Source organism: Jaculus jaculus, chromosome 5, assembly GCF_020740685.1.
Source record: "Jaculus jaculus isolate mJacJac1 chromosome 5, mJacJac1.mat.Y.cur, whole genome shotgun sequence".
NCBI classification, from domain to species: Eukaryota; Metazoa; Chordata; class Mammalia; order Rodentia; family Dipodidae; genus Jaculus; species Jaculus jaculus.
This window is the reverse complement of record NC_059106.1, coordinates 114,318,683-114,343,490: the sequence shown is the minus strand read 5'-3', so window position 1 is coordinate 114,343,490 and position 24,808 is coordinate 114,318,683. Positions and strand designations below refer to the sequence as shown.

The following is a 24,808-nucleotide window of genomic DNA, read 5'->3' as shown; positions in this document are numbered from 1 at the left end:
CACTTTTAAAAACTGCATATATTTAAGGTGTGCATATTGTTTTCAGAGTTAACTGCCCCATCACCTTCCAGCTCCCTTTGTGTTCATGTGCAAAACCAAGAGTAACTGATAACCTTTGTCTCAGGAAACAGGTGGATGAACAATAGAGGGGGACATATCGTATTTTGCTCTGGCCCCTTTAACTGCTAGGCACAGGCATCTTTAAATGCACATGCTTAACATAAACACACACTACACATGTACACACAAAACAAAACTGAAAATTTTTAAATGAGAGGAAACGATCTAACAGTACTTCTCAAAACATATTTCTAGGGCTGGACAGATGGTTCAGCGGTTAAGGCACTTGCCTGAAAAGCCTAAGGACCTGAGTTTGATTCCCCAGGACCTACAGTGGCAAACGTGGCTAGAGGCCATGGTGTGCCCATTCATTCTCTCTCTCTTTCTCCTCTTCTTCTCTGCTTGCAAGTCAATAAAAATATTTTTAGAACATTTTTATCATTAAGTGACATAGAACAAGTTGGGCTTTCTCTACAAAAAAAGATGGGTTAAAAATGACAACACTAAAGTTTAAGAGATTTATTAAAGTATATTATCACAAAAATGGAAACATACAAATTAGAAACATGCACCTTCATCTTTCATGGTCAAGTCAAACTGTTATTTATTTTCCATTTCTAACGGCTGAAAATCTCAACTCTTATACCCAACTCACTCATCCTGAATACTGAATTCATTCTTCCTGAAATTATCCATGGCAGCAAATAACCAAAATACAAACTATTATATAAAGAAAGTGCAAAGTTAAAAAGAAAGTGTGGAAAATCCCCCTTCCCTTCCCACCCCTCCATCAAAGGCTAACAATGGCACTTTGCTCTGGCTGAACCTAGATTGTCTTCAGAAAGGTATTAAAATGTAATCCACTTAACAAAAAGAAGTTTCTAATAAATGTCCAAAAAGCTCCTTAGTGTTTGAAAATAATTGCTAAACAAAAGACAAGGTACTTGATATCAAACCAGTCTGAGAGCCCTGCACTGCAGCGTTCTGCAAAGCGAGCCAGACGAGAAGCTGGTGTGGTGTCTACTGACGGCAGCAGAGCGTCCTCAGGCGGCCAAGTAAGGAGGCGGTGGTTCTTTCTCGGGCATCTTCACGGCGGTTTCATAGGTTGGCAAAACATACTAAGATGGGAAGAAAAAAAAAAATACATCAGACTTTGTTTTTCTTTGACATTCTCTCTGGAACAATACAGCTTCCATTCAAGTCTATAAGGGAAGAAGGAACATCTAAACAGCCTGGAATTCCACATGCACACTACACATGGATGGATGGAAGGCAGGCACAATTAGAATTATTCTTCTGAACTAACCTGGAAGCTACCAAGGATCTCTTGAATGTCAGTGAATGCCTTTTCTCCCTTCTTGGAGGACTGATAAAGAACCAGTGCTAGTTGAGGATCTGGGTAAAAGGGCCCATTAACTACTCTATAGGAAGCTGCTGATAGAGGCTGGACCAAGTTTCATCATCATCTGTAGCCAAGGACCATGATCTTCTATTCTGTCTTCTAGTACAATGGGCATTCCTTTGTAAGACCCATTATAACCTAAGAGACTTCAAATACAGTGGGCTGTCTCTAAATGGAGCACATACATTTTTTGTGTTAAAAATTGAGAAGATAGTAGAGGAGCAGTTAGGAAAAGTTCAAGAGGCTAGCTCGGCACATGCATCTCTCCGAACAAATCAGTTCCCCTTTTGGATCGCATGGATGTTTTTATAAACAGTTTTGCTCAGTGGTTCCCTGTCACCCTTAGGCCCCATGAGCTTATCATAGCTATTTCCTATTTTATTTGCTCACAAACACAATTCTTGTGGATGCACTAATGAGTAAACATAACGCTAAGCTGGTATAGCAGTCCAAGGACTTTTCTAGCCTTGTGTACCCAAATTCCCACTGGGAAATACTAAGTCCTATGGATTTAAGCTCTTCATGCCCTAAACCATAGTGGCACAGAATAGGAAGTTATACCCCACAAGGGAGTCAGTGATGTCTCAGTGTATGAAATGGTGATTAACCTGTGGGGGAGCTTCAAAGGCAGGGTACACGGCAATCTCCGGCACGTTTCGGTTGTTGATGTATTTATAGCAGTTCCAGACACAGTTGATGAGGTAAGCCTGGAAGGAAAACTCTGAAATGTTTGTATGCAGAAATTCAGCAGACCACCTTCTCTACATGCACATGACTTCCAGTCCTCCCCCACCCATTTTCTGTGGAAAAATAACTTGTTACCTGTTGGGATCTGGCAAAGGCCAGACCCTCTCCATCTTGGCTTGCTTTTAAATGTCCCAAGGAAACCCAAGTTGGAGTTTCACTTCAGGTTGTTAACCACTATGCTCCACAGGACAGCTCTAACTATTGGGAATGCAGGGTTCTGAATGTGGAGAATTTTAACAGATTCCCACTACAAACCACGAATTACTTTCAAAAGTATAATAATGTTCCTTATACTTGGGGAAGGATCAAGGAACGCCAACTATACCTTGGAAACAAGATGGGGGACCCCCTGGAAGATGGAGGACCCCCCCCCAGAAGTTGTCTTAACTACTTCCCCAGAAGCCCCCATCACCACAAAACCCCCGTCCACTGTGACCCGAGAGGAGATAAGGAAGTGAAGGTGTTATGGGCAGTGTCTACCTCAGATTAATCAGTTACCTACCTTAAAAATGATGAAGACCACAAAGAACCAATCAACTATGAACACAAGGCAGCTGGAGTCCAATGCCAGGAGGTCATCTTTGTAGGGAAAGTCAGGCTGTTAAAACACACATACACACACACACATACATTACATGTCAGCCGTGGCACATGTACTTTGCACTAACCCAGATAACATTTTAAGAATACAAACAGGGCTGGAGAGATGGTTTAGCGGTAAAGGTGTTTGCCTGCAAAGCCAAGGGATCCCGGTTCGACTCTCCAGGACTAATGTAAGCAAGATGCACAAGGAGGCACATGTATCTGGAGTTCGCTTGCAGTTGCTGGAGGCCCTGGCATGCCCATTCTCTCCCTCTCTCCGCCTATTTTTTTCTCTCTCTCAAATAAATAAATAAAAATAAAGTTAAAAAAAAAGAATACAAACAAAATGCACCAGTCATAGTTGACTAAAAAACTGACAAGCAGGCTCTAGTCACATGAGGCACCCCCTAGCTATCATTAATGAATGCCATTTGCCACCTAAAATAGATTTAAGTATCCAGGATAACTCCTAAAAGCTCTACACCTCATTTTTCCTTTAAAATTTTGCATTGTTATCCATCTTTCTGACCTTTGGCAAAACACAGTCTCCTACAAGGGACCCCAGATTTATCCCTCGATCAGCAAATCAGGGTGCCCTAAGATGACCCAAATTCCCAGGGCCACTTAGTCTTACATGGAGAAAGTAATTTTTCTGAAAGGCAATTGTTGGTCTCAACTCTTCATCAGATGGTCAACAAAGGAAGCCACTATGTAAATGAGAGGCAAGATGGTCTGATTTACTGCAGCTGCACTACATTCTACTGGGAAGGATCGGTGACATTCGATGAAATGCTTATGTAGCATTGATTGTGGGTGAGGATGTGAGCTAAGTCTGGGGAGAAAGACACGAGGAGTTAGGGCTTCTATTCTGAGGGATTGAGCAAATTAAAATTAAAATTGGAAAATACAAAGTCTATAAAAGGATAGCAGATTCACTCTAATATTCTTTCCTATAGTGCTCTTTGATTTTATATCTGCCTTTAATGAAAACGCTAATACAAAGATGAAAATAACTACATTTTCATATACAGAATGGGACCAATACATTGGAATTCCATATTATGAGTACTTAACACTATTCAGAAGGAGAAAGCCAGTTGTGGAACATAAGGAGCTCAAACAAAGGTGACCAGGCTAAAGGCACTGTTCCCAGGTCCTTGTCTTCAGCCTCCTCACATGCGGCTTCCATTCCCTCTGTGACATTCATCAATTTCACAGGATTTAGAATCATATGGAAAAAAATCTCTAGTCATATTTGAGAGGAATTTCCTAGATTAGGTTGAGGTGGGAGAATCTACCCTAATTGTGAGCAGCACCATACTACCAGCTGGTGTTGAGGACTGAATAAAAAGGAGAAAAGAGCTAAGCATTCAACCCTCATCATTCTCTCTCTTTCTTGTCTGTGGATGCAATGTGGCCAGCTGCTGTTGCTCCTGCCACAGTGCCTTATTCTTAACTTGCTTTTGTCATGCATTTATCTCAGAAATATGAGAAAAATACCTAACAACCCTCCTTCTGTGTGTTAGTCACTATAGCCATCTTTTACATCCCTGACAATGTAATGCTCCTTGATGCCTCAAGGACTCACTTTCCTAAAACTTCTGTGTTTCTCCTATCTTAATTCCTACTTAATCACTTCACTGGAATTCAAATCTCATTTCCTAGCTGAAGTCTGGTGACCAACTGATATCCACTCATATAGTCCCCCACACTTTTATTTCAGAATTCAACTTCCTAAAAATCCACATTCAAGTATCCCTTGGACCTAACACATGAGAAGCAATCAACAAGTGTTTTTTTAAAGAAAGACATGTTTGATGTTGAACAAAATAGACTAGACAGAACATTTGGAAGTGGGCAGAAAGAATTCTACAAGACATTTTGGAAATGAAATAAATATAGCCTGTCCCCCAAGCCCCTCCTCTTTCTGGACTCCATACCTCTTTCCATAACTCTTTCATAAAGTCCTTAGGCACTTCAGGCCAGTGTCCCCTTCTCCCTCCATTATATGGCACTGATCTAAGTTCCCTACTTACTGCTCTGTATGATAGCCCATTTGATACCCCAACAACGTCTTTGTGTATCTTGGACTCCCTAAATATGGGCATGCTCCCTAAAGAGAGAGAAATTATCTTTATACCCACACTAATTCACCAATGGTACCTAGTATTGGTTTTAAGGATATAGTATGCACTTAGATATATGCTACCATTACGATAAATATGAAATACAAATCATTTCATAAATTCCAAATGTGTTCAAATTATTCAGTTAGTATGGTGAGAAAAACAAAAGCGGAACTACTACTTCCATATGAGCCATTTTAGGAACTTTCAGTTTTGGACTGTTCAAAGAAAAAGGTATTTTATTTATATGTTCAGGTTTTAACATGTCAGTGATTTTAAGATACAGTAAAAAGCAAATGGGATACCTAAAAATAGTAGCTGAAGTTAACTAAGGATTTCAATTAAAATATTTTACTTTAAATGAAAACAAAAAAGCAATTAGCATACACACTTACTAATTGATCCAGGTATTCTTTAATTTTGGGCAAGTAAGTGAGAGAACTGATGGCAACTAGGCAACTGAGAACAAAGTCAAACAGCCTGTAGCAGAAGAACGGAATCAGCCAACCCACTTGATACTGTGGAAGAAGAGAACAATCAGTACACTCGTGAACTGCCACCACCCAGGGAGTGAAACTTGAAAAGTTGAAGATGTGGAATACGTACAGAAATTGCTCCATATACCAGCATTGAACTGATTATAAACATAAGAACAGAGATGGCAAAAAGAACGCAGGCATTATCTAAGAAAATAAAAACAGAAATCTAATTAAGCTATATGTACTATGAAAAGAACAAAATTCTTCATGACAAAACAATATCTTAAACCTAGCTTTAAAATGTTAAAATTAAATGCAATTATTTTCAAGATTAGCTATGAAAAGAACTAAGGCCATGAAGGTAGGGGCCTATGTCTCAGCATTAACAAATCTTGAGAAGTCCGTGCAAGCCTTTATAGGTTAAGTAATGAAACAAGTTACCGGCATGTGCTCAGGGTGGAACATGAACTTTTATTCTACTAGGGAAACAGTCTTTGCATCCCTGTGAGTCCATGAAGATGTATAAACAGATCACCACAATCTACCATGCAAGTGCTGTGACAAAGGCCTAAACAATGACCTTGGCTTAAGAATCATGAAAAAATATGAAAGAAATCATACAAGCAGGGCCTTGTGAGATGAGTATTTAAATGAAAAGCAGGTTTGTTTAAAAGACAGACATGTTACAAAGAGAACAGCAGATGCTACCTCTTTCCTTCAGTAAAATACAACCTGAAATTAAAAGTTATCCATTAATTCCCTTTTCCCCATCCCAATATCTCAAACCTGTGAGTTTAAACCTACTGCTGTCTTCATTCTGCCTTCTCTTCTCCCCACATGTCTTCCATATGTTCTCTTCCCCATGTTCTTTCAACTCTCCATTCACTAATTTCTTCACAAGATACCCAAATAATCTCAAACAATATGACTGGCTGAATTTCTTGGCACAATCTGTCATTAAGTTTGGAAGACATGAGCAATGATAAATGGCTAGAATAATTATAAAATATTCACACAACTGGATACATGTATATATTATCTTACTGAAGAGTAATACAATCATCATCTGTACTTGATATTAAACTAAATAACAGCTCTATCTTCTCTTATATTACAGTTCAATATTAAGGATTTGAAGACTTTCCTGCTGAAGAATGCAAAATACCACTTGGAAGAACTCAGGTATAAACAAAGCACAAAGTTAAACAGAACAGGTTCCATCAAACTTGAAAATAAAATAATTCAAATAATCAACATCTAAGAATCTGTTATGAGAAACTGGATACTTAGTTCTAAAATTCTGAAAGAGTAAATGCACTTCAAGGTCTTCCAGTGGAGCAGCAAACAGCAAACTATGGAGGAGAAAGTGGCAGGTGGGAGACATGTATGGAACAAGAAACAGTCCAGTATTTGTGAATCAACTGAAGCAAATAAAACACAAGAAGCAGATGTTCAGATATAAACCTCAGGTTTCCATGAGCACAAAGTGCAGGAACCTCCTCTAGGGGTCTCCCCAGAGCTATGCATTCCTGAAGTGGACATGTTCAATGCACATTGACACACAGCTTGCATATGCTGCTGAAGTATAATGACTGCCACATTCTGTTTGGCTAAGGGTACAAAGAGCAAATCACAAAATTCACTACTTAAATTTGGTTACCCAGTATAATAAACAGAAGTTAACCAGGTCTGTAGGGAAGTCAAATTTCAACTTTCAAAGAAACAAAAACTGCCAAATAACCAAAACCTGTACATTTTTATATTCTCTCAAGAATAAGGGCTTTAGTACAACTTTAATCAGTAAAAGTATAATACTGACCATGCATGATTTTTCTGGACAATATTCATGCAATAGGAAGTAAATTCCTCCCTCTCCCAACCACAGCTATTCACAAGTAAGAATCACATCTTGGGCTGGGCATGGTAGCGCACGTCTTTAATCCCAGCACTTGGGAGGCAGAGGTAGGAGGTAGGAGACTTTAGCAGGTAATTTTATAGCCAAGTAAAAATTTGAAATTATCAAAAAGTAGCTTGGTGTGTTGGCAAACACATGTAATCCTGGGCATGTGGAAGGCTGAGGCAGAGGCAGGAAGAGCTACAGTTTGAGGCCACATAGGGAGGGCTACATAGCGAGACCATATCTTTAAAAACAAAAAGGCCTGGCAGCTATTAAGATCTAATGTTTTATTTACTTTTATTTCTGGTTTTCAAATAAAAACAGACTACTCCAAAAGCTTATTTCTAATGTTCTTCTCCCTCCTGTCACAGCTAACATCCCAGAGGATTACACAACACCTGTAAAGAATCAAAACACTTTCACTGTTTAAAAAATACTTTAGAAAGGCTGGAGGGATCGCTTAGTGGTTAAGGCATTTTTCTGCAAAGCCAAAGGATACAAGTTCAATTCTCCAGGACCCACATACGCCAGATGCACAATGTGGCGTAGGCAGTGGCTGGAGGCCCTGGTGCACCCACTCTCTCTCTCTATCTGCCTCTCTCTCTCTTCAATAAGTACTACTTTAGAAAACACAGTAAGAACAACCCCCCGTTATTTTCATACTATTATATATAATGGCTACAGAATTCTTGGTTCCTAGAAAATTAAATTAGTCATGAAGACAAAAAACTAATTTTAAAAAAGAGAGAGAGGAAAAAACTCATTTAACAACCAAATAGACAAAAATCTTCATAAACTGGTCACATTTGGTCACAAATATGATGAAGGTCAGAACTTCTTGTTAAAAGCTAGTAATGATGCCAGGCATAGGGGCACAGACCTTTAGTGCCAGCATTTGAGAAGCTGAGATAGGAAAATCACTATGAGTTCAAGGCCAGCCTGGGGGTACACAGTGAGTTCCAGGTCAACCTGGGATAGAGTGAGATGCTGTCTTAAAAACAAACAAAGCTAATAAAATCTAACAAGCAGAGAATTACCACTGATGGTATTATAATATGTACATATGAACTAGGAGTATTTTTCTGAAGTGAAACTAAAAAGCAAGTATGAAGAACTTGTTTGCACTGCAAAGTCTGAGGCATAATTTTCTGTTGAATTATTAAACTTATGATGCCATATAAGTCCTACTAGAATTTTATGTACCTATGTTTTTAAAAAAGATAAATGGTAATAAGAAGTAACTACTAGGGAATAAATAGTCCTAAAAGGACAACTGAAATCAGTGTTCTAGGGTTACTGTATTTTTAATGACAATGTGGAGTCTTTGTCCACAACAGATACAGAACTGTGGAAAAGATCTTACCAAATACTTAAATATGTTTTATTTTCTATTTTACAGCATACAACAGCTTGTTTGCTCCATGGACAAATCTTTCATCCCAGCTACACATCAGCAGGCTTAAAGATCTCTCTCACAAATTTATAGATCGTTTAATTTCCCTCTGCCCTTCTATCCCTGGTACCTGGTAAGAGTCAAGGTACATGGTTAAATAATTCTTCAAAACCTAGCAGTTCATGGCATCTTCTATTGAGACATGCTTTATTGTAATTCTCACTGAATATCCTTGAAAGAAAAAGAAACATTACAATGCTTTCCTGCAACAAGAAGCTTAAAAACATTTAAATTGTATTAAATTTAAAACTTACATGACCTTTTGAAGTATAACTTGAATATAGTTCATCCAACTTCCTTTCTCTCACACACATACGTAAGTAGATTATAGAGTGGAGTAGATACATTTTCAAGTAAAAACCTACCAGCCATCCTCTCAGATGAGTAGTAATTGCCAATGACTTCATACTGAATGTTGACAGCTTGCATGGAGTTTGGGTGAGTCACCTCCACAGTCAGCAAAATTGCCATCAGTAGGTTGACAACCTGAGGAAAGCATTTAGCCATCACATTAATTAAAACCAGTTCATGGGCTGAGGAGAAGGCTCAGTGTTCTTGCTGCCCAAACCTGAGAACCTGAGTTCATATCCCCATACACCATGTAAAACTTGGAAGACCTTGGCAGGCTTCCGTAATGCCAACATGCTGTTGGCAAGATGGGAGAGGCCAAGATTGGAGAAATAACCAGAACCTTGTGGATCAGCTAGCCCAGCCAACAGAGCAGTGAACAAAAACAAGAGACATTGTTTCAAAGGAGATAGAAAGCAAGGACATCCAAGAGTTTCCTCTGACCTCTACACACGTGCTATGGCATACATACACTGAATAAACTATTTCACTTGCAGTAACAAAGATATAAAATGGCAGAGGATGAACTGTGAGATAGAATATATGCAATTACCACCCAAAATAGTTTAAATACCAAGTATAAGCTTATTAATTGTTTCAGAGATATATGCTTAACCCTGTTAATACTTATACCTATAGCTCAGACTAAAATGGCACAAAACTAAGAAATCAACAGACTGTTCAGGTTCAGAGACACTTATTATACCAACCTCCCAGTTCTATGTTTAAGGGAGCTACTTAGTTCACTGGACATGTTACTCATCAGATACCTAAAACTCCTTCACAGCACCCCTGATGAGCTTGATTCAAATGCTTAAAAGATTTTCCAAAGCTTTGATGTCACTCTACTGCTGGCCTGTTTTTAGTGTTTTCAGGGTTTTTTTTTATATGTGTATAGCACGTGTGGCATGTGTATGTGCGCACAGTATATGCACACATGAGTACAAGCTGGAGGAGGAAGGATGTTGGGTACCCACTTCTCACTGAGCCTGGAGTTTGTGCTGTTCTTTAGTTAGACTGGCTGACTAATCAATACCAGCAACCTCCTATCTCTCCCCTTCAGACTGGCATTGCAGGCACGTGAGTGCTGGGGATGGCACTAAGGTCCTCATGTTTGCCCACAAGTACTCTAACTGATGGGACATCTCCCTCCACCCCCTTACTGGTCTTAATTCTACTTTTTGAGATGATGTCCTCTTCTAAGATTCCTAGTGCCTGAAAGCAGCTTCCCAATGGTCTTGTCTAGGATAACCTTCCCTAACTCTTCTGAGAGTTCCTCTTTCTGTTTTCCAGCAACTTTTTAAATTTTGTTTTTTTTTGGTTTTGTTTTTTGAGGTAGGGTTTCACTCTAGCTCAGGCTGACCTGCAATTCACTATATAGTCTCGGGTGGCCTCGAACTCACAGGGATCCTCCTACTTCTACCTCCCAAGTGCCAGGATTAAAGGTGTGAGCCACCACACCCCGCACCAGCAACTTCTTTATCCCTTTGCATTCCTATTTACAAGAGCTCTAGTGTGCCAATTTCAATCACTGCAAGCTGAAACTAACAGCCTTGTACAATTTTTGAATGCCATACAAGAATAACTCCCCAAAACACCTCTGTCTTTTTCGCCCTTGATCCTGGTAAACAACTGCCTACAACCTGCCCAGTTGGATCCAGAGACACAAGCATGGACTTTAAGGTATTTGCAAGTAGATTTCATTCTATTACATTCTTGCCCATTAAACTTTCTAGATATTGATGCTGACATCCTAAAGATTGACTCTTTTAGCATTCTGCATCTAGAAATATGCTCAGCACATAATCATCAGTATCTTCATATGTGTCAGTAACGATAGCGCCAAAGACAAATGTGTAAGAAGCTGGCCCTCCTGTTAATCAGCGGTCCTTGAAGAAAATGTCTCATCTGATCCACAGGAACATCTTGAGTCTTTACCAAATGCTTGGCTGAAATCTCATCAAGTACCTGGTAAAATTTCCTCAACTACCAGGGTTACAAATCCTACTGTAAAAGGAAATTTGTTATGCCCAAGTGTTCCTAAAGAGTGCTATTCAGAATATTGTGTAGAAATCCCATCTAGGGTTAGTTAGCCTTCTCTAACTAAAGTTCATAGAATTTGCTTTCCTTCCCTTGGTAGAGACCCAGTAATAGAACTTTAAACAAACTGTTATATACTTCTTTCCTGTCCATCCTGAATGATAACACAACAAAGAAATACATTTTTTAAAATATTTTGCTTATTTGAATGGGCACGCCAGGGCCTCTAGCCACTGCAAATGAACTCTATATTCATGTGCATCTAGCTTACATGGGTACTGGGAAATCAAACCTGGGTCCTTAGGGTTTGCATGCAAGCAAATTAACTACTAAGCCCATCTCTCCAGCCCAGAAATGCATTTTTTAAAATCAGTCAAGTCATTTCAAAAATGTTTTGTGGACAAGCAAACCAACCTTAACCTTTAAGTCAGCTGATGCTGTGTATGAAAATCAGTTTGAATTAATTCAGCAAATTCTTCTTTGCTAAACACAATTATCATCAAGGTAAAAAAAAAAAAAGCTCTACAAAGTACTAAAAACATTCTTATTCAAGAAAAACATGCAAACCTAATTACAAAATGAAGAAAATGAAGCATCAAAACGATTATTATATTACATGTTCGAATTGCATGACTTTTAAAAAAGCTTTTTTCCCCCCATGGATAGACCACTATCTTCAGTATTATCAGCAACACTTCATTTCATTTCACTGTGGCCCTAAAACAAACAGCCTGGAAAATGGGTCTTGTGATCTTGAAGACTTACCACTGACACTGACTGTCACATGCAGGTCCTGACAGTTTGCTTTTGATTCCAGCTGCCATTTCTACCAAGTTTCATGCCAAATCCCCCCCCCCCCACACACACACAGCAAAAAAAAACCCTATACTATCATTTAAGAGTCTTTAAACTGGGTGTGGCAGCCCACATCTTTAATCCCAGCACTTGGGAGGCAGAGGAAGGAGGATCGCCATGAGTTTGAAGCCACCCTGAGTGTACATAGTGTACAGGTCAGCCGGGGATAGACTGCAACACTACCTCAAAAGACAAAAAAAAAAAAAAAAAAAAAAAAAAGAAAGAAAGAAAGAAAAGAAAGGAAGGCATGTAAACTAGCGATATGGACAGGCAGAGCTACGGCACATCTGCCAATAGCACAGCCATGGGCCTGTCACCCAATGTGGAACAGACCTTCACAGACCAAAAGATGCCCTGCATGTTGGTTTTGAAAGGCTTTTTGTACAACTTCCATAAGTAAGCAAACCAAAAAAAAGGGAACATTATCAAGTCCATGGAAGCACACTGTCCCCGAACAGCGATTCATGCTTGCTTTGACTTTTCATGGTTATATGCCTCTCAGAAGAGTTTTTTTCTTTAATGACAATAAATCTAAATCTTTATGGGGTACAATGATGTTTAGGTATATTTACATATTGTGTATTGATCAAGATCCTTAGGTTATCCCATTATCTTAAATGTTTCTGTGACAAGAATGTTCAAAATCATGCTACACTATTTTGGATTATATAATGCAAAGCTTATAGCTACAATCACCCTCCATTCAAGAGAACACTAATGTTCTTCCTGTGTGAAATGCCCCATAGGCTTATGTATTTGAACACATGATCCCTACCTGGCGGCACTGTTTTAGAAGTTATGGAATCTTTAGGAGGTGGAGCTCTGTGGAGAAAGAGTCTTGAGGTTTTATAGCCTGGCCTCATTTCCTATTCATTCTCTTTTCCTGCTGCCCTACCTTCCCTTCCATGATGAAATTGGCCCCTCAAAACTGTATGCCAGAATAAATCCTTCCCTTCCCTGTTAGATATTTGGTCACAGTAACGAGTAACTAATCTACCTCCCATCTGCTACCCTCCCACTCCTGTCTCCCCAACTTACTACTCTAGATTTTAAGTTCTATGAGCTCTGCATTTTATATTCCACATGAGTAAAATTGTATATTTTCCTTTTTTCTACCTAGCTTATTTCACACATTATGACCATCAAGTCCATGTTGATACAAACAGCAGGATTCTGTACATTTTCACCAACTAGCAATCTATTGTGAACCTTGTGCCTTTCTGCTGAGCAGTAGTCCACCTCATTTTCCGCATTTGTTCATGTCAATGGACATCCTCAGTTGACTACTCATCTACTGTAGATAGTGCTGCAATAAACACAAATGCTCTGCCTCTTTGACATGCTGATTTCATTTCCTTTGGATAATAATCCACCACTTGGATTCTTTGGTTATATGACAGTTTTATTTTTTCATTTCCCAGGTAAGGTCTCATTCTAGCTCAGGCTGACCTGGAATTCACTATGTTGTCTCGGGGTGGCCTCAAACTCATGGCCTCCTCCTACCTCTGCCTCCTGAGAGATGGAATTATAGGCATACACCACCACACCCAGCTGGCAGTTTTGTTTTGTTTAAAGATTTTATTTTTATTTACTTATTAGAGACAGAGAGGGAGGAGAGAGAGAGAGAATGGGCACATCAGAGCCTTTAGCCACTGCAAACAAACTCCTCCAGATGCATGTGCCACCATGTGCATCTGGCTTGCATGGGACCTAGAAAATCAAACCTGGGTCCTTAAGCTTCACAGGCATGCACCTTTACTCCTAAGCCATCTCTCCAGCCCTGGCAGTTCTATTTTTAACCAGTAGAACATCCATAATTTTGCCAGACTGGTTGTACTCACATTTCCACACAGTGCAAATGTTCCTTCTCCACACCTCCACCAGCATCTATGACTTTTTGTCCAGTTGTAACATTCTGAGGTGACATACAGCTCATTGTGGTTTTGATTTCTATTTCCCTCACAATCCTTATTCAACCTATTCACTTTTGAGAAATGCATATTCACCTCATCTGCCCATTTTAAAATTAGATTATTTCCTTTTAAAAAATCTGTTATTTGAGCAGGAGAGATGGATTAGCAGTTAGGCACTTGCCTGTGAAGCCTAAGGACCCTGGTTCATGGCTCGATTCCCCAGGACCCATGTAAGCCAGATACACAAGGGGGTGTATGCATCTGGAGTTTGTTTGCAGTGGCTGGACACCCTGGTGCACTCATTCTGTCTATTTTTTTGAAAATAACAGATTTTATTAAAATTTATTTATTTTTGTTTATTTATTTGAGAGTGACAGTCAGAGAGAGAAAGAGGCAGATAGAGAGAGAATGGACACTCCAGGGCCTCCAGCCACTGCAAACAAACTCTAGGTGCATGAACCACTCTGTGCATCTGGCTTTAAGAAGGTACTGGCAAAGCAAACCCAAGTAATCAGGCTTTGTAGACAAGCTCCTTAACTGCTAAGCTATCTCTCCAGACCCTTGGATTATTTGCTTTTGCTAATGAATTCTTTATATATTCTGGCTATCAATCCCCTGTGAAATAGTTAGCAAATATTTTTGCCCATCTTTTGAATTTTTTTAAAGATTTATTAGCAAGCAGAGAGAGAGAGAGAGAGAGAGAGAGAGAGAGAGAGAGAGAGGAGGGAGGGAGGGAGGGAGGGAGGGAGGGAGGGGGAGGAGGGAGGGAGAGAAAGAGAGCAAGAGTGAGATACAGAGACAGACAGAGAATGGGCATGCCAGGGCCTCTAGCCACTGCAAAGAACTCCAGATGCATGCATGCGCCCCCTTGTGCATCTGGCTTACATAGGTACTAGGGAATCAAACCTGGGTCCTTTGGCTTCACAGGCAAACACCTTGACTGCTAAACCATCTCTCCAGCCCTTGCCCATCTTTTTTAGTGTGGAGACATGTGTCCACGTGTGTAGGGTACACAGAAACCATGGCACACGTGTGCAGATCAGAGGACAACTTTCAGGTGTTGCTCCTTGCTTTCTACATTTGAGGAAAGGTCTCTGGTTCATTGCTCTGTCTGCCATGCTAGCTGGCCTTCAAGCCTCCAAGAAATTCTCCTGTCTCCTAACATGTGTCCTGGAATAATAGAAGCCTACCATGCTTCTGGCTTTTACATGTGGTCTGAAGATCCACACACAGGTACTAACACTTGCAGAGCAAGTGCTTTTACTCACTGAGCATCTCTCCACCCACTTACTCCCATTCTGTAGGTGGTCTTTTACTCACTGAGTACCTCTCTACCCACTTTCTCCCATTCTGTAGGTGGTCTTTTACTCACTGAGCACCTCTCCACCCACTTTCTCCCATTCTGTAGGTTTTCTCTTTGCTAATTTTTTTTTTTTTTTGCAGAGTGTAAACTTCATAGTTTGATGTAAGTATATGTGTGCATTTTTGTCTTTTGATGCCTATGCATTTACACTACTGTGCCCAGAACAGTGTGAGAGTGTTTCCCCTATTCTTTTCTAATAGTCTTTTGGGTTTTATACTTAAGCCTTTAATCTATTTTGTTACTTTTTTACATATAGCTAGAGACAGAGGTCTAGATTTGTAGATATCCAGTTTCCCTAGCACCATGTAGTAAAGACAGGATGCCTGTCCAGATGCTGGGTGTTCTTGGCATCTGTTGAAAACTGATTGGCTATAGGAATGTGGGTGTATTCTTGGCTTCTCTATTCTGTTCCATTGCCCTAACAGAGCTATTTCTGTCCTACATGTGCTGGAGTTACTACTATAGCTTTACAATCTGAAGCTTAGTGTGAAGCTTCCAGCCTTGTTCTTTTTGCTACTTTGGCTATTATGAGTCTTTTTATGGTTCCACTCAAATTTCAGGAGATATATACATACATTATTCCTATTAAGGGTGACACTGGTATAACAGGTACTGTATTACATCTGTTGATCACTTTGGGTAGTATGCACATTTAACAATACTAATTCCTCCAATCTATGAATACAGAGTGCCCTTTAGTTTATCAGTGACTTGTTTAAATTCTTTCATCAATGTTTTCTAATTTTCATGGAGGAGGTCTTTCACTTTATATTAGCTATTGTATGGGACATACAACAATTTTCTCATTGCTTGGACAAAATACCTGACAAAAATAACCTAAAGGAGAATTTATTTTAGCTCAGTGTGAAGTAATAGTCCATCATGTCAAGGAAGCCATGGTAGCAAGAGCATGAAGCAGCTGGTCACACTGCATCTGCAGTCAAAAAAGAGCGGTGAATGCTGGCGCTCAGCTATAGGTCTTCCCACCTCAATTAACTTAATCTAGAAACTTCCTCACATCCATTCCAGGGTCATAGTCATATGGATTTGGTCCTTGAATCTGTCTGGATATCACATTTATTAGCTTGCATATTTAAACCATCCTTGCATCCTTGGGATTAATTCCATTTATCAAGGTGATTTATCTTTTTAATGTGCTGTTGAATTTTGTTCACTAGTGTTCTATTCATCTATCATCACCAGATATACTAACCTATATTCTCTCTCTCTCTCTGTGTGTGTGTGTGTGTGTGTGTGTGTGTGTGTGTGTGTGTGTCTGTCTGTCTGTCTGTCTTTGGTATCAAGTGATACTGGCCCCATAGAATGAGTCTGACACAATTCCCTCCTGTGTCTAAGTAGGTTCAGGAGAGGGGATGGAAAAAAAGATGGGATGGGAAGTGCTAATCAAAATTAAAGAAGTTATGAGTAAACCATATGTAAACCTACGTTTTAGCTAAATTATATGTATATGTTAAAAAGAAAGAATTTGAGCAAAAGAAAAAATAATGTGGAGGTGGATATTGTGCTCAGAAGCGAGAGTTATAAGAATGTTTTGTTTTTTTAAAAAAGATTTTTTATTTATTTATTAGAGACAGAGAGAAGGAGGGAGGGAGGGAGGGCAGGAGGGAGGGAGGGGGAGAGATTGGGTGCGCCAGCCACTGCAAATGAACTCCAAACGCATGTACCCCCTTGTGCATCTGGCTAACGTGGGACATGGAGAATGGAACTGGGGTTCTTAGGCTTCACAAGCATGTGCTTTAACTGCTAAGCCATCTCTCCAGTCCTATAAGAAAGTTTTAATGCCAGGTATGGGATACCTTCCAATGAGTTGTTGGGCCAGGGAGGGCCCCGACACCCCCAAAACATTACAGATTATTGCCAAGGTTTTTCTTTACCCACCAGGACTAGATGGTAAGAACCTACTGCTGAAGATATCACATGCTTGGACTTCAGGACACATTAATTTGGAGCTGAGCTGGAAGCCTCCTCCCTGTTGATGCTGCAAAGAGCTATGAAGACTGTTGGGGGAGAAAAGTCATCAATGGTTTTAACTAGCAGGGGACCCTGCCAGCCAGGCTTAAGTATACCAACTCATATAATCAATAGTCACATGTCTGCTTTGGGAGAAACCAACTGCTCTCTGATTAGATTTGAGGCCTGCTCCATGGGAGGACATTCATACATAATACCACTTTCTAGTAGTCAAAAAAGTTACTTCATATAATTTCAATTTTAAAAATTTGTTCAGATTTGATTTATAACCCAACAAATGGATTAAAATAAACACAACTCATTGTTCAGTTTTTTCCCACAGCATATTTTGCCCCAAACCAGTATCTTCTGCAACTACAATTGTAATAGTGTGTTTACTTCAGTTCACTGTGATAAGGCACTCATAAGCAGAAAGACCCATAGACAAACCAGTTTACAAAACTAAGCAAAGAACTACATCTGCCAAAGACAACTATCTTAGAAGTTTTAAAGGTATGCAGAAAAGGGGTTATTTTTGTTGTTGTTGTTTACTATTGTATGTAATTACAACTGACTTACAACTATTATTTTTATGAGACAATTCATTACACAGACATCTAATGAATAACTCAAATGTTGTTATTAATAAGGAAGCTACTATATGTTTTTTGTTTTTTTCTGAGGTAGGGTCTCACTCTAGCTCAGGCTGCCCTGGAATTCACTATGTAGTCTCAGGGTGGTCTCAAACTGATGGCAACTCTCCTACCACTGCCTCCCAAGTGCTGGGATTAAAGGCATGCACCACCATGCCCATCTATATATATATACATACATACATACATACATATAGATAGATAGAAAGATATATATATTTAGAGATAGAAAGAGACAGAATTGGCAATCCATAGCCTCAGCCATTGCAATCAAATTCCAGAGGCTTGTGCCACCAGTGCACATGTGCAACCTTGTGCTTGCATCACCTTTGTGCATCTATCTGGCTTATGTGGGACCTGGATAGAGATTGAACATAGGTCCTTGGACTTCACAGGCAAGTGCCTTAACCACTAAGCCATATCTCCAGCCCTACTATACATATTTTAAATATTTTATTATTTATTTATTTGACAGAGTGAAAGAAGCAGAGAAAGAAAGAGAATGGGTGCACCAGGGCCTCCAGACACACGTGCCATCTTGTATATCTGGCTTATATGAAGTCCTGGGGAACCAACCCTGGGTCCTTTGGCTTTGCAATTAAGCGCCTTAACCACTAAACCATCCCTCCAGCCCACTACACATATTTTATAGATTAAGACTTCATCTTGCGTCCTCAGTAAGGACTTGTATTATTTTACCTTTTTTCTCTTTTCTTTTCTTTTTTTTTTTTTTTGCCTGTAGAGATTGAAGCCAGGGCACTCTACCCTGGCCTGTAACTCTCCAGCCTTGGAGAACATTTTATGTGGACAGGATAAGAAAAAAGATAATAATTCTAATGTAAAATAAGTACATACAAAGTTTTATAAAAACATTTTGAAGTACAAAGTGAGGAAACCAAGTGTGTGGCTGAATATAAAGAAAGGTTTATCATGACTAACACTTGAGTTAACCATTAAAAATTTGCCTGACATTGGCAAAATTAACGGGTGATGCTGGGTAAGGAGTAAATGAGAGACATTTTATGCTTTTTCACTGTCTTTGTATGTCTGAACATTTCCTTAATAGTCTTTTAAAAGTAAGTTAGGGGAAGAGAAGAGCACTTCAAAGAGAAAAAAATAGCATATACAAAGATATTCAAGCATACAAAAATATGTTTGAGGAAAGACATCAACTTCAAACTATTGTTAAAGAAGCCAGAAGCAAGGTGTGGAGAAGCATAGAGCTTGAGGAAATTACTTCTTAAATCTCTCCAACTACCTAACATTAGACTGTTAAAGGCTGAAACACTTATGAAAAGTTTGTTAAAACAAACATATAAGCCTACACCCCATAAGAAACTTGTTGAAAATAACCTGGCTTCAAATTCTTTAACAAATGATAAATCAACTTTAGGAATGCAAGACTTTAAACAAGCTCATTCTGAAATGTCCCATTACTTAACCATGTATTAAGCCAAGCACATTTTTTTCAAATCTGAAATGCCAAATGTCAACTCTTCAGAGCTGGTACCTTTGGTGCATGACACAGGTCCTCACTTTCTCCATGTCCCACAGAAGTATTCAATACCATACTACTTTTTTTGAGCCTTGGATGACTGACTGTCCTCCTCCTACCTTTAAGTGCTTAAACTACAAGTGTACAGGGGCACTCTGGATTCCATATATTTAATACTTGGTATATACTGTGACAATCTCAACACCAGACCAACAGAAGCCATTGCTAGAAGTCAGTAACACCTTATCAGATAATCACTGACATAGTATCAGGCCCCAAAAAAAGGGAGGGGTACCTGCACCTCCACATTTTAAATACACAGAATCAGAAATACAAAAGCCTTGGTCCAGGTAATCTGAAGCATATCATCAGTATTACCCCATGCAGACTGAGAAATACTGACTCACTTGGAGCTTAGGAACTGTGCTTATGACAAAGAAGTTAAGGAGGGTACCGTGACAAGGTGCTTAAGGTGGACGTGACATTCTACCAAGCCACCATCTTTTTTTCTCCATTTTAGTAAAGCTTATAGCAGCAAAATACACTGTTTTGGACAAGTTCTCTTCATTTACAGTAGAGGTAAGTATTTCACTACATCCTTATCTCTTAAGTGCTACATGTCTCCTCAACAAGCAGAAACTGCATCTTCATATAACTATAGTATTGAAGCTTATATATCACTGCAATAAGCACTTATGAAGGGGCCTCTTCTGCTCCCTAATCTGATTAGATACTGCTTATCACATATTATCTTTTTCCCTAGTCAGTCACTGTGAGTTCTCTGTAAATACCACAAAACAACTAGGGGCCCATTCCATGTTGAAGATAAGAATCCACCATGTGGCAAGTATTAGGAACACAAAGTCAAAAGAAATCCATGAGTACCCCTGCCTACACAAAGGCAATGAAATCAAAGGACACCATGATTTATTGCTTTTGTATGTCCATCAGAACCTTTTACATTGAAAAGGGACAGTAAATCTCTGTATTGATTTAAAACAGATTTAAAGCTTACAACATTCTAACCTGAAAAGTCTATGCACAGAACAGATACAGTATCTTTACAAAACTGAAAACTAAACCATGGATAAGAAGCCTTTTTCACACTAAGGGCTCAAATTTGGGAACAGATTTAAATTCCTCACTTCCTATTTTGTTAAGAACAAATGTCCTGATTGTTATGGGGAGGTAATATGATGGAGAATGGAATTTCAAAGGAGAAAGTGTGTGTGAGGGGAGGGAATTAACACGGGATTTTTTTTATAATCATGGAAAATGCTAATAAAAATTTAAAAAAATAAAAAAAGGAAAAAAAATAAAAAATAAAAGTTGGCTGCTTGCAAAAAAAAAAAAAAAAACAAATGTCCTTACTAAAGTTTTTCTCTTTGAATTCTGAGTTTCCTATTTATAGTTCCCACTGCAGTTCATTCTATAAGCTAAATCCACAACATCAAAACTTTGTTTACAGGAACTGGGGAGATGGCTTAGTCTATAAAGCGCTTGATACATGAAGACCTAAGTTCAGATCCCTAGTGCCACATAAAAGCCAAGCATGGCAGTGTGTGCCTATAATTCCAGTACCAGGGAGACAGAGACAGGAAGATCCCCTGGGTTTATTGGCTAGCTATTCTAATTCAATCAGTGAGCTCCAGGTTCATGGAGAGACCAGTCTTAAGAAAATATAAGGGGCAGAGTGCTTGGGGAAGACACCCAGTATCAACCTGTGATCTCTGCACATATATGTATGTGTACACACACACAAATTTTGCCTAGCAAGGAATATAAAGAAATGCTATTAATTACATTTGAATTACAGAAATAGGGATGGAATTTTCCTCCTGAAGAGTCTGAAGTGCTTTATGAGCAGGGAAAGATCTAAGAAGAAACAGGGAGACAAAGTTTGCAGGTAAAAATTCACTGGCTGATGGACTCTACTTTCCTTGTTTTTTTTTTTTTTTTTTGGTCTTTTTATGATTTTGTCTTTTTTTTTTTTCGGTGCTGAGGGCCGAACCCAGGGCCTTGCACTTGCTAGGGACTCTATTTTCTATGCTAAGTAAGAGGGAAGGTTTTCTGGGGGAAAGAAAGGGTGAGTTAAGTAAGGTTTGATGATTCTAAAGGATTAACCATTTACAGGAATGGCGACAGAGTAAAGACAAAAGAAAGACCCAACCACTATGCAACATAGAAAAGACACCAAAGGAGGTTAGAAATACAATTCAACTGCCTGCCATTAAATATTCTCTATCCAAGATTACAAAAGTCAGTTAAAATGTAGAACAAGAGGCACTTTCTGAAGGAAAATGTGATATGATGAAGTACATAGTATCAGTAAGATGACGTTATGGGTACAGAAGCATAGGAAACATACCTCAGCACAAGCAAATAAACTCATTGATGTTTATTGTCACTCTTTTCTAAAGTACATTTATGAAGCAAGACTTACAAAAACAAAAAGCAGGAACAATATGGAGGTCCATGATGAGGTACCCTGAAGAAGAGGATTTCCACCTGGCGTTTGACCAGGGAGTTATTAATAATTTCAAGACAGTGGGTGGGGAAGGGCTGAGAGAAAGAAAAAAGGAGGAAAGAAATCCAGAGTGAATCTCATCCTCCTTTTAGTGTTCACACAACTATCTGAAACTGCAGTGTCAGAAAAGCTTCTTCCTCCTCCCTCTAACAAAAATCAAAAAGTCATCAGCCATTGGGGCCAAGACAATGAACTCCAGTGGGTCAAACGTCAAAATTATACTATCTTAAAAGCATTTTTAAAAGTCACGGAGAAAGCCGGGCGTGGTGGCCCACGCCTTTAATCCCAGCATTCGGGAGGCAGAGGTAGGAGGATCACTGTGAGTTCGAGGCCACCCTGAGGCTACATAGTGAATTCCAGGTCAGCCTGGGCTAGAGTGAGACCCTACCTCGAAAAACCAAAAAGTCACAGAAAAATGAAGTCACAATAGTGTTTCTACTGTACACGACTGCCCACCTAGTATGACAGAATCATAAAGAACTTGGAATCCAGAAAATGTCAGTATATGTGGCAAGGATACAGTAAGTGTTCAATAAACTCTTTTTAAAAAGAGCAGGTTTTATTACAAAGAAGAAAAAAAACCAAAAAACTAATAGGGAGAGGGTTGCACAGGGAAAAGCTGACCAAGTGTAACTCCTAAGAACAGTATCGCGGCCAAGAGAATCTCTGTAGACTCAAAACAGGCCTTTTTTGTCCAGATCACAAATACGTCTTAACAAAACAAGGCCCAGGAAACAAAAACAAAAACAAACAAGAAAAGGACTACTACTAGATTCCCGGGTTTGCATTAGGCAGACAATGTCTATGTCAAGGTCTGGACAATCGTTTAGTCAGGGACAGAACATCCTGGGGCACAGGGCGGGAGAATGGGGAACTGAGGTTCAGATGGTGGAAACACAAACAGTCGAAACCGCGAAAATCTCAGAACTCTCCAGCTAGAGTGCTCTCATCCCAAACCCGCTTTCCCCTTCAAGTCCCCGACATCCAGACAATCGTCCTTCCTCCAGGTCCCGGACTTCGTTCAGAGTTAACGCACCCTCCCCCAAAATGCAGTGCCCCCAGCCCAGTCACTCGTCCCGCCCCGCCCAACTCCCCGCACACGCGCACTGGGGCGGGAGGCCCTGCCGCCGCCCTCACCATGTACCAGGTCCCCAGGATGATCGTCCCGGTGCGGACATGACAACAGCCGCAGCACCGGCTGCTAGAGAACCGGTCGCTGCGGCTCCGCTTGAAAGTCATGGACACCATCGGGAATCTCTCGGGCCTTGTTCTCGGCCGGGCCCCTGACAAAAGCTTTCCGACCAGCGGCTGAACCCACACGGCTCGGTCACTGTCTCCAAAGCCCAGCTACGCGTCTTCCAGCCCGCCCAAGTCCGGCCGCGGCCAACTCCCTCGCGCCTGCGCGCTGGGCGCCGCCCCGCACGGCCTCGGCTCGTCCTCTCTGGCACCGCCCTCCGCCTCAGGCCCACCAATGGGGAGCCGGGAGCTGGATGACGCCGGCCCCAGAGTAGAGAAATGTGGGAATTGACAACGCCTCGCACCCAATCAGAAGTTCAGGTCTCTTGGGCGCCGTTCGGTGGGCGAAAGCAGGGGTGGCTGGGGGTCCAAGGGCGTCTGTGTTGAGGCAGCGCGCTGGTTCCATCTCGGAGCGGAGGCCAGCCAGGGGTCATTTCATGAGAGTGGAGACACGGGGTGGAGTGGACGCAGACGGAAAGCAAGAAAGTCTTTTTTCCGAGGGTTGTCTTTGCCACGTTGCCTTTGTCACGGGAATGGGCAGCTCACGTGACCCGTTCCAGCTCTCCATTGTTGGGCTGGCAAGGGGCGTCCCTGTAAGGAAAAGGGGCGGTGCAGTCCAAGAGGGGCCGGGGCTAACCCTGCATGGTGCTGTTCTCCGAGCCCTAACTGGAAATCAAAATCTCTAGAGGATAAAGGACTGGATTTCTGCTTTTACCCTTTCTTTCTGCTGACTTCTGGGGGATGCGAAGAAACTGCATTCGACCCTGCCAAAGGCCAAAGGATTAAGCGACAGCAGGAAAAAGCGAAGAACGGCTTAGTTGCTGAACTTCCGTAGCTTCATTTTTGAAGAGAAAAATTGTGAAGAACATAACACGCACGCGCACACACACACACACACACACACACACACACACACACGTCTTTTAGCGAGAACCAGCCATAGAGAGTATACATTTTTATGGTTATTCTGAATCTAGAGTGATTCCGACCTTTTTCTGTCTGGGGTGATCTTGTACTTGTCTAAAACTTGTTACCTTAGCTTTGTATTGAACCATACCTCTCCATGGAAAAAGTCATTTGGGGACTGGAGAGGTAGCTTAGCATTTGAGGCAGTTGCCTGCAAAACCTAACGACCCAGTTTCGATTCTCCAGTACACATATAAAGATAGCTGCACAGTGGCACTTGTATCTGGAGTTGTTTGCAGCAGCTGAAGGCCCTGGAGTGCCCATATTCATTCTCCCCCACCACCCCCACTCTCTGCTTGCAAATGAATAAAAATATTTAAATAAAAGAGAAAGTTGGGTTTGGGTCTCTTGTCATCTGTCAACTTTGCCAGTAAAGCCCTCCATGACACCAAAAAAAAAAAAAAAAAGAGAAAGTTGGGCTGGAGAGATGGCTTAGTGGTTAAGCGCTTGCCCGTGAAGCCTAAGGACCCCAATTTGAGGCTTGATTCCCCAGGACCCACGTTAGCCAGATGCACAAGGGGGCGCACGCGTATGGAGTTCGTTTGCAGTGGCTAGAGACCCTGGCGTGCCCATTCTCTCTCTCTCTATCTGCCTCTTTCTCTCTCTGTCGTTCTCAAATAAAAAAAATAGGGCTGGAGAGATGGCTTAGCAGTTAAGCGCTTGCCTTTGAAGCCTAAGGACCCCGGTTCGAGGCT

The 24,808-nt window shown here is 40.6% G+C and overlaps 1 protein-coding gene across 1 annotated transcript; it reads right to left on the bottom strand.

Moving 5' to 3' along the window:
* Positions 1-564: 564 nt before the first annotated feature.
* Laptm4a (lysosomal protein transmembrane 4 alpha) lies at positions 565-23,314 on the bottom strand. The gene is made up of 7 exons (XM_004663726.2): positions 23,049-23,314; positions 9,112-9,232; positions 5,524-5,600; positions 5,313-5,435; positions 2,712-2,807; positions 2,071-2,169; positions 565-1,178 (listed from the first exon to the last, which is right to left on the bottom strand). Exons 1-7 carry the CDS (start codon positions 23,157-23,159, stop codon positions 1,104-1,106), a joined length of 702 nt encoding a protein of 233 aa, XP_004663783.1. The 5' UTR covers positions 23,160-23,314; the 3' UTR covers positions 565-1,103.
* Between the last annotated feature and the right edge of the window lie 1,494 nt (positions 23,315-24,808).